Genomic DNA, 9,676 nt, shown 5'->3' with positions numbered 1-9,676 from the left:
GGTAGGCTAGCCTAGGGTAGGCCCTGTCTCTTATACACATCGGGCTAATTTAGTTGTGTGCATAGGCCTAACTATAAATAATATGGTATTTCTTTCAGGTTTTCAATCCATTGACAGGAAGCCATGTTTGTTGCAATATATTGTTTGTGGTAGACACTGGGAAGAAACCTACTATTGAATGTGTATTTATTTGTCTCCTGGTACAAAACTGATGGAAGAGCAGCCATGATGAAGCAGTAAAAAGGTATATAATTTTTATTGTTAAATTTTACAAGAATATACTTCACATTTGCTAATACCACTATCCCACAGCAATAAGTGACTACCCTAGTGTGTCACAGTATAATAACCATTTGTTTCTTAATTAAAGTCTTGGGTACCTAAGAAGTCATACAAACAGTAAACAGCATTTGTTTTAATCGTCGTTTTACGACTATTATAGACGTACGGAGGCGATTATTAAGTTTAAATTAATTGGGGACAGTCAAATCGTAAATATTATCTTAACATGCTTAATATTCTTCAACGATAAATGGCACCTAATTTCGTATTATGATGCTGTCTGAGTTGCCCTTAAAGAAAAATGTATTTAAATCTTTGAAAAAAAAACACATTCCATTATTGAAAGATGTGCCTTAAAGTTTTTTTCAAACTTACTTGTGTTCTCCATCCATACATGTTGTTTGGTGTTGTTCCTAATTATTTAGCAAAATGTTAAATTGTTTTAGTTTATGCTCATTATTAACCTAGGCAATTGCTATACTCTCACAACATTCAATTTAATATTGTGCATATCAAAAGTAATAAAACTGAATGAATATGTGTATTAGGTTAAGTGCCACTCTCTATAAAGAAATCTCTAACTGTCCATGTTTGCAGTATTGTAGTTCATAGTGAATATTTTTCAGTATTTGCATCATTATTGGTAATGCTTGCAGTATATCAATGTAGATTGCTCTGGGAAGAACAGTTGTTTCAACTATCTACATGTAGATAGTATTTACATTTTTAAAATTATACTACATGTAGTATAGTATTTACATTTTTTTAAATTTACCATACAATTAACTTTAAAATAATATTTCAGTCTTTGTTTCAAATATTTTTGTTTTGTTTTTATCTTTCACAAGGGTTTTTGGATATCTTGCTTCAATACCTCTGGTCGGACAAGAAAAGACCTGGCTAAGGAGTAGAGCTTCAAATAATTTATTACCAAGAAAGTTACTGATTTAATCTGAATCCTGTAACGCGAAAGATTCTTAATTAAGATAAGTGTGCAATATTAGGTCAGTTAAGACGACAGTAATGCATAGGTATATTTTGAAATCTAGACATAGTAGCTGTTGTTATATTATTGATTTAAACATGCCTGTATAGTACAATGCATAATATTTTATGTTTTCTGTAAGTTTCAATTAAAGAAAAATGGTCAAGTATATTTTGAACTCAGTTTATTTTGTAAGTTTAAAGGATTAAACATTGACATTGACTCAACATTGAACATTTTACGTTGAATTAACATTGAACATACTACATTGAATCGACGTTGAAATTTACGTTGATGCAAACTTTCATTCACAACTAAAATTCAACATTGATTCAATATTGATCGTTTGACGTTGTTATAACGTTAAATAATTCATGATGAAACAGCTTTAGACATTTTACGTTGAATCAACGTTGAAATTTACGTTGAAACTTTCATATTCAACTAAAACTCAATGCTGATTCAACCTTGATCATTTGTCGTTGTTTTAACGTTAAACATTGACGTTGAAACAACTTTAGGCATTTGACGTTGAATCAACGTTGAAATTTACGTTGATGAAAACTTTCATATACAACCAAAATTTAATGTTAATTCAACATTGGCCATTTGACGTTGTTCCAACGTTGAAAATTAGTGTTGAAAAAACATTAGACATTTTACGTTGAATCAACGTTGAGATTTACGTTGATGCAAACTTTCATATACAACAAAAATTAAACGTAGATTCAATGTTTGCATATTACGTTGAATCAACGTTATTTCAACCATAGAGAAAATAGAACTATTTTCTCTATGTTTCAACCAAGTTGTGCCCACTGGGAAGCTTACGTAAATGTATATTGTACCTAAATAAAGGAAATAGACTTGAATTAATTCAAAGAGTACTAAGCCCTCTTGCCTCTGGCAACGAAGCGGATCAGAAAAAAATTAAAGCGTTTGAGTACATGTTTGATTTGATTTGATTTGATTTATTTAACTAAACAGAAACTAGTTGTGGTTATTGAAACTCATAAAATATATTGACGCCAACAGAACAATCATCTGCACTATGTGAAAGAAACTAAAACGTATTGATGAGGTATATTCACACAACGTCATTCAAATCATGTACAAAATAGTTAAACAGCTTTAAAGAACCAAACAATAATGTGCGTGTCGACATTATAATTGCTTTAGAAATATATCTTCAAAAGTAATTTTCTAGAGCATAGCACGTACCATGGTACGGACTATACTTAGTACATGAAGAAAATAACCTTTAAGTGATTAAAAGATACGAGGCGGTTCTTGTCTTGTTTGATAAAAAAATATTTTGCAGTAAGGCAATTCATGATATGTAAAAATATTATATATATATATATATATTATATATATATGTATGTATGTATATATATAAATATATATATATATATACATTTGTATATAATCACAACTGGAACTGAATTTTCTTGTCCTTAGTTTCCCACCATAGGCCTACACCTATGCCTATGTTGTTTTAAATAGACTATAAGTGGTGTTTTTTAGTAACTTCAATTTTTTTTTAAATAAATTCACCTCCTGAAGAATGTTATTTTTTTTTGTTTATTTATTTTCGAAAGTTTCAAGTTTCAAGTTGTATACTGTACAATACTGTATAAACAATACTATTGTTAGGCAACGGATAAACCAAATAAAAACAAATAAGGCCTATAATTAGGCCACGCCCGACGCTGCAACAAAGCAAACCAAACCCGTGCATTCTTACAAAGCAATATCCACCAGTGCCCACAAAAATCGAAGGAGCTTTGTTATAAAGTCCTATCATGGAATACACAAGTATCATATGGGATCCATCAGCTGTAGTTAACATTAAAAGCTATGCACGGTTCATAATTGGGGATTATAGAAGGCAGAGCAGCGTAACAGCTTTGATCAATAAATCGCAATGGGAACCTTTAGAGGATAGAGGAGCCTTTGCCAAGGTTGAAATGATGTATCACATTGTCAACAACCTTGTAGATAACCCACTTGCTCACCTAATTCCTGCTGGTGTGCAACTTAGAGGCCACACTCACAAGTATGTCGTCCCCTTTGCAAGGACATATATGTACCAGCGCTACCACTTCCCAAAACACCATCCGTTTGTGGAATCGCGTCTGCCTCAATAACTGGTGGACAGCGCATCGCTAAAGCTTGGTTCCCACTTGTAGAAAAACTGCCGCAACGCAAAGTTCGCAAAGCAACGTAAGGAAATGCTCTTCCAGCAATTTCGGAAAGTTGAATTTACACCTCTTACGTGACGCAACGTAAGAAAATGGATACGGTTCCCACTTGCCACCGCGTTAACGCAATGATTGCCACGGGGAGCTTTCAATAGTCGTTATGAAAATATCATTCATTGTATGCAACTACTTAATTTTGCATATGTATGTATACACACATAAAATAAGAATGAAAAAAAATTACCTTGACAGTTTTCTAAAGGGGAAAACCTTGAATTTTGAAGAACTTAAAAATCTAAAAGACATTTCATAAGTCGGGAAAGCTCATTTCCAGCCATCTAGAAATCGAGATTTTCTCAGGGGCGTATGGCCATCCAAAGTTTACTCTCCCCCCCCCCCCATCGCACCCCTCAAAATCGCGGTAAAGTAGTTAAAAATCACATAAAATCACATTATTTTGCGAGTTAGCTCCCCTCAACTGATCATTGAGCCTCTCCAATTCACCTTCGAGCCCGTTATCATCACCTCCACCTCAACTTGTAGATACGTCACTGGACACAGAAATAACCCATATGGTTCACTTTTTTTCTGTAGTGGGCCTCAAGTGGGATTACCTATATGGACATGCCCATCTTTTAAAAAATATATTTCCCACATGCAAAAGCTCATAATTTATTCATATATGATTTCTTATAATTTGCCCACTGGGGCTGACCCACAAAGAACCCTTATGAATGTTCCCATTTCTTGCCCTCAAGGGCTCCAAATGTGTTAAACTATCTGGGCCTGCCCATATTTTAAAAATATATATTTCAAATGTTTTGGCCCTGATATCTCCAATATAACTCCTTACTTTCCAACATGGGCTGATCCAGGAATAGCCCAAATAGGTTCATTCATTTTTTTCTCTTGTGGGCCCCAACTAGGATTACCTATATGGGCATGCCCATATTGTAAAAATATATTTCCCTCATGCTTTTGCAATATCTATCCCATATATGATTTCCCATAATCTGTCCACAAGGGCTGACCAACAAAGAGCCCTTATGAATGTTCCCATTGCTTGCCCACAAGGGCCCCAAACGTGCTAAACCATCTGGGCCTTATAGTGCCAATATTTGATTGCCCATTCTTCTGCCCATGTTTTTTCCTTTGTGAGCCCCAAGTGTGCTTACCCATATGGGAAAACCCCCACTTTTTTAAATAACGTTCCAAAATGTGTTTGCCCACCATTCATCACTAATATAGTCAATAAGTCTTTGGAATGTGGTTGTTTTCCTGTTGCTTTTAAGATTGCACATATTGTACCCATTAGTGACTGCCCTTACCTTTCCCACATGGGCTGACCCATAAACTTTCCAAACGGATACGCCCATATTTTCCCCTTGTGGGCCCCAAATGCGAAAATTTACTAGGGATTGTCCTTTTCTTTCCCTTATGCACATTGTACCCATATTAGTTTCTTGATCTTTCACCCTCAAAATTAAATTCCATATGGTTTAGCCCATACTAGCCCCATAAGCGTGGTATGGACCTGCCCACCTGGCCCAGATATTTCATATAAGGGCCCACAATCTTTGCTAACTGGGGAAGAAAAAGAAGCAAAAAAAAGAAACATTGCAGTTTATTGTATAATAATATGCCTAAATAATAAGTGAAGATAATGATGAAAAACAGTAGATATATATATTGAATCTTCTATTGGGGAAGCAATCAATGGTCTTCACTGCAATATTTGTTCTCACGACAAAACCAGCTCAATTACCTATAAGCTTCATAAAATAAACTTACAAATTTATAAAGCATCATCCCATCCTGTAATTGGCAAGTGTACTTGCTGTTGGATGTGACTAAACTAACCAAGTTTAATAAGAATAAATATTTTTTAAAAATATTTATAATTACCGTATATTTGTGTTAAGCCTATATTTTTGGTATTTTATAATTTTATTAATAATTAAACAAGCATATTACAGGCAGCATTTAACAATATAATTTTAATATTATTTCAGTTAACTTACAGACAAAAATGCCTCGTCATCTTTAACCCATCCGACGACAATATCAGAACCAGGCATACCACCATTTGGAGAAAACCCAACGGCAACATACCCTAGTGAGTTAGCACTCATTTCGATGAGGATGTCTTCTCTGTCAACCCGCCACTTAAACATAAAATCAAACTCTTCATTAAGAAGGACTTCGTGAGTTTCATCGATAGAATTTTTAGTATTAACAAATGCCACGAGCAAGGAAATAACAAAGATGGTCTTCACTCGATTCTTGATCATCTCTTTCGCCGTGGGGTACAACAGTTGAAATAAAGCAAATCTTGTATTGCTTATTTTTTTAAACTATATACAGCTCCAGTATTTTTATTGGGTATAAAAACGACCCACAAGAGGGGGCCCTACTAATCCTCAAAATTGATTTAATTGCGAAGGATATCACACTTTGATCTCTCACCGCGTAGTCAAAACACCCGAGTCGTTTACTCAGCTAAATCAAAGGGTGAGTTCACTCATGTATATAATATCCATCGCAACTCCAGCAGTATAGGGCATAGGCAAAAGTTGCACTTTAAAGAAAACATAAGATCAGAATCATATTCATATTTATTGTCAAAATCGATTAAAAATGTAAAATGAAATTTGTTTTCCTAGATACAGTATATATGAATAAAATAAAAAATAAAAATATAAAAAATAGCACCAGACAATTGACTGAATAAAAAAAGGTATACTAACACCACCAGAGATATTGAAGTGGCATAATATCTTCGCTGAAAATCAGGCTGCTCTGTCACTTCTGAAGTGCTTCCTAATGGCTTAATTTTCCGCCACCAATCTGTCAAAATTATATTTAATTAGGCATGAGGAGAATGTCAATTCCGTTCAGCTAAGACATAACAAAATATTATTTGATAGGTCTTTCCTTCTTTTTTGCATTATTATTTTTTTTCTTCTATTGTCCTTCTTTTGTTTTGCACAGTTGAAGTTTGTCAACTATTCTGATAGTCAATGACAACCACTTTCGATTCAGAACGGTTAAGAACTTTATTATTATCATATTAGACTAGAAAAAAAAAAGAGGCCTAAAAATCAAGTTAGGGGGAGTGGAATGTTAGAAGCAATCAACATAGGTAGCCAGATATCCTAATTAACCCGTCCTGGTCTCCTTAAGCCCTGTTGTCACTTGATTTTTCACTTTGTATGCAAATGGCGGCCATTTTTCAAAATGCCCGCCAAATTTATCTAAAATGTGCATATAATTGGAACTAAATAAGCTACCGATATGATGTTGGTGTCTAAAATAATTAATTTCTATACAGGCAACAAACCAGACATATAAAATCTACTGTCACTCATGCCAGAATGGAACATAATTCAAAAATAGGTGTTTATTTGTTTTAAAATAACCGCAAAATATACTTAAAATGTGCATAAAATTAGAATAAGTATATAAACTCATCAAAAGTAGTCGTGTTTGTTATCGTTGGAAAGCTCTTCGGATGCTGAATAATGTATTGCAGTATACATATATCAGAAACGGTGTAATGTTTCTTATATTGTCCGATAAATCCAATTATGGCATATCATATTCAAATTTTTGTAACTCGTGAGGTCTCGTGGTGGGGGTGCGCTCCTACTACTACCTAGCACATTACTACCAAGCCTTAAGTAACGCATGTGCTTTCTGGGCGAAGTCCGAGTCCAAATGGGCCCTGGAGAAGCCACTATTTATACTTACAGTAACACTGATACTCAGCACTCTCCTACAACGGAACAATACGTAACCTTTTCTATAATTTCCGGAAAAAAACACCAAAAGACCAAAATCCCACAAACACAATATTTGAAGATTTATTAGAAGGGGTTCTTCCAACTATGTCCCAGGATGCCCCACTATGGAGGTTTGACCAGTTATGTAATGCCCGTGTGCTTTCTGGGGAAACGCTTACTTCCTCCATGTCCAAATGAGTCCCGGAAAGGCGACGGGCCCCTACTTACTACCACCGAGCAATCTAATAATACAACGCTTTTGACAAAATATTTTCTTTTAATTTTTTCCAAGATGTATGAGCCCCGGACGGGCTGCATAACTACCCACCTTAAAATCCGCCTCCGATTTTAAACATGTCAATAAATAAAGAATAAAATACATGGTTATCCATCATAGTAGTCATATTATTGAATATTATACACAGCATGTTGAAATCGATTAAAATAATGCATACATTATAGGCCTACTAATAATTCGGATGATAACGCCTGCAACATCATCAATTGGACCTTAAAGGACGATGGTCATTTTATTCAGATTGTCCTTAAGTTTCAGAGCAACATAATTTTTGGTATCAAAGTGACACTTTATTAAAAACAATCAATGAATTTTGTTACTCAAACGTCTATATATTGATATTTTCAAGATTAGATGACCTGAAGAAAAGGTGATCCAGAAATCGTAGGCTTCTTTATTTTTTAGGGGGTTGGGATTGACCCGTGTCTCCTGGACCCACCCTGAAACGATTGATTGAATGATTGTTTGATAATACTTTTTATATTGGCAAAGTTAAGAAAATGCATGTGCATATGCCTATGCACGCAAATATTCAAAATTAAAAATGTGGAGGGAAGTGAGGTGAAATGGGGTGGTATTAGTGGTGGTAAGTAAAATAGAAACACATTTTGGGATATTTATTTTTGAAGAAAAGGATTTGCGGTGGACGGACACATGCTCACTACTGAGTGTTGGTTTAATATATTTTAGTGAAACCCATTATTTCGTGAAAATAGGCTACATTGTTAACAGAGCCGGAGCCGAAATTAAATGGAATAGTAAATCTTCCAACGATACATTAGTAGGGATAACTCAACTATTTAGTAGGCCTACTGGAGTCCATGATTTTCTTTTTTTCTCCAAACAAACTGCATATCATATTCATTCAAGCCACTGACTAAACAAAACTAATGGAAGCACCATCATTCTCAACCAATGCCGTAGCCAGGATTTTTAAACAGTTTGGAACAATATCAGGGTGGACCCACTTTACGCGTAAATTCAAGTAACGTAAAACCATTTTCTTAAAAGTTGTTTCATTTTACGCAAAATATGAATTATCTGGGCCCATTTTCTTGAAAAATTCACCCATTTTACAAAAAATATGAGAAATCTGGACCCATTTTTAAAAAGTTGTCTCATTTTACACAAAATATGAGAAATATGGTCCTAATTCTACAATGTGGACCCATTCTTTGTAGACACAATAGAAAAATTATGTGAGGCTGACCTAACTGTCCCAATAGCTGGCTAGTACGGCATTGTTCTCAACACATTCTATTATGTTTTACTCCACTTACAGTATTGTGTTGTTAAATTTATAGCAAAATTGAGGGCCGTTTATTTTCAAGATTCAAGATTATTTTATTGTCCAAAATACGGATCTGTTTGGTGTAGTAACCATTCACAGATACAAAAATATACATAAACATCGAAAATATAACAAGAAAAGTAACAAATATAAATATAAGAAAAAAGATATGATACAGTATATGCACAGCTAAGACAGACGATTGAAACCATAATCTATGCATTTGAGTTGAAGTATCTTATTGCAGAAGGATGAGTTGAGAAATCTAGTGCGACAATATAGGCCTATTATTATATCCTTATATTTATTTATCCTTATATGTATCCTTTTTACACAAAAAAAAGCTCCTCACTCGAATAAACACCCACTTTAAACAAAAATTACCCCCTCCCTCCACCCACCCTACTCTACAACGAACCCGTCCTGATTTATCTGACGGAGGATATTTAAGAGGTATCTGCCCCTTTCCTCGCTGGATATGTTTGAGGCAAAATAACATACTCTCAAGTATTAAATATCACCATGGAAAGATCTCCTCGCTTAATCACCAATCCCCTCCAGGCCGGGGGGGGGGGGAGTTATGGTTCGGGAGAACCCGGACCCCTTTTGTAGTAAACCCCCTCTTTTCTGGCGAAACCCCCTCTTTAAATTTCCCAAATAAGTCCTCCAACCCAACTAATGCACTCTGCAGACCCACCCATGGAGGCACAGACATTTTCAAACATATGCTTTTATTATTTATACCCATAAAGCACAAAGATCCTCTTGCTTTGGGGGTTTCGCCGACCCCACCGGGTTCAACTGTGGACCTCACGCCCAGAACCCCCCCCCCCC

General features: G+C 35.0%; 1 protein-coding gene across 1 annotated transcript in view; it reads right to left on the bottom strand.

Annotated features, from left to right (window-relative positions):
* LOC117108374 (DBH-like monooxygenase protein 1 homolog) overlaps window positions 1-5,796 on the bottom strand; it is a 38,181-nt gene extending 32,385 nt beyond the window's left edge. The window contains exon 1 of the mRNA XM_033250375.1: window positions 5,493-5,796. Coding sequence (XP_033106266.1) covers window positions 5,493-5,762 — 270 coding nt within the window. The 5' untranslated portion in view covers window positions 5,763-5,796. The remainder of the gene's footprint in view (window positions 1-5,492) is intronic.
* Between the last annotated feature and the right edge of the window lie 3,880 nt (window positions 5,797-9,676).

This window comes from Anneissia japonica, unplaced genomic scaffold, assembly GCF_011630105.1.
Source record: "Anneissia japonica isolate Jap-2015-1 unplaced genomic scaffold, ASM1163010v1 scaffold426_len1935630_cov189, whole genome shotgun sequence".
NCBI classification, from domain to species: domain Eukaryota; kingdom Metazoa; phylum Echinodermata; class Crinoidea; order Comatulida; family Comatulidae; genus Anneissia; species Anneissia japonica.
The sequence above is the reverse complement of the archived record's forward strand: the minus strand, read 5'-3'. Positions and strand labels throughout refer to the sequence as shown.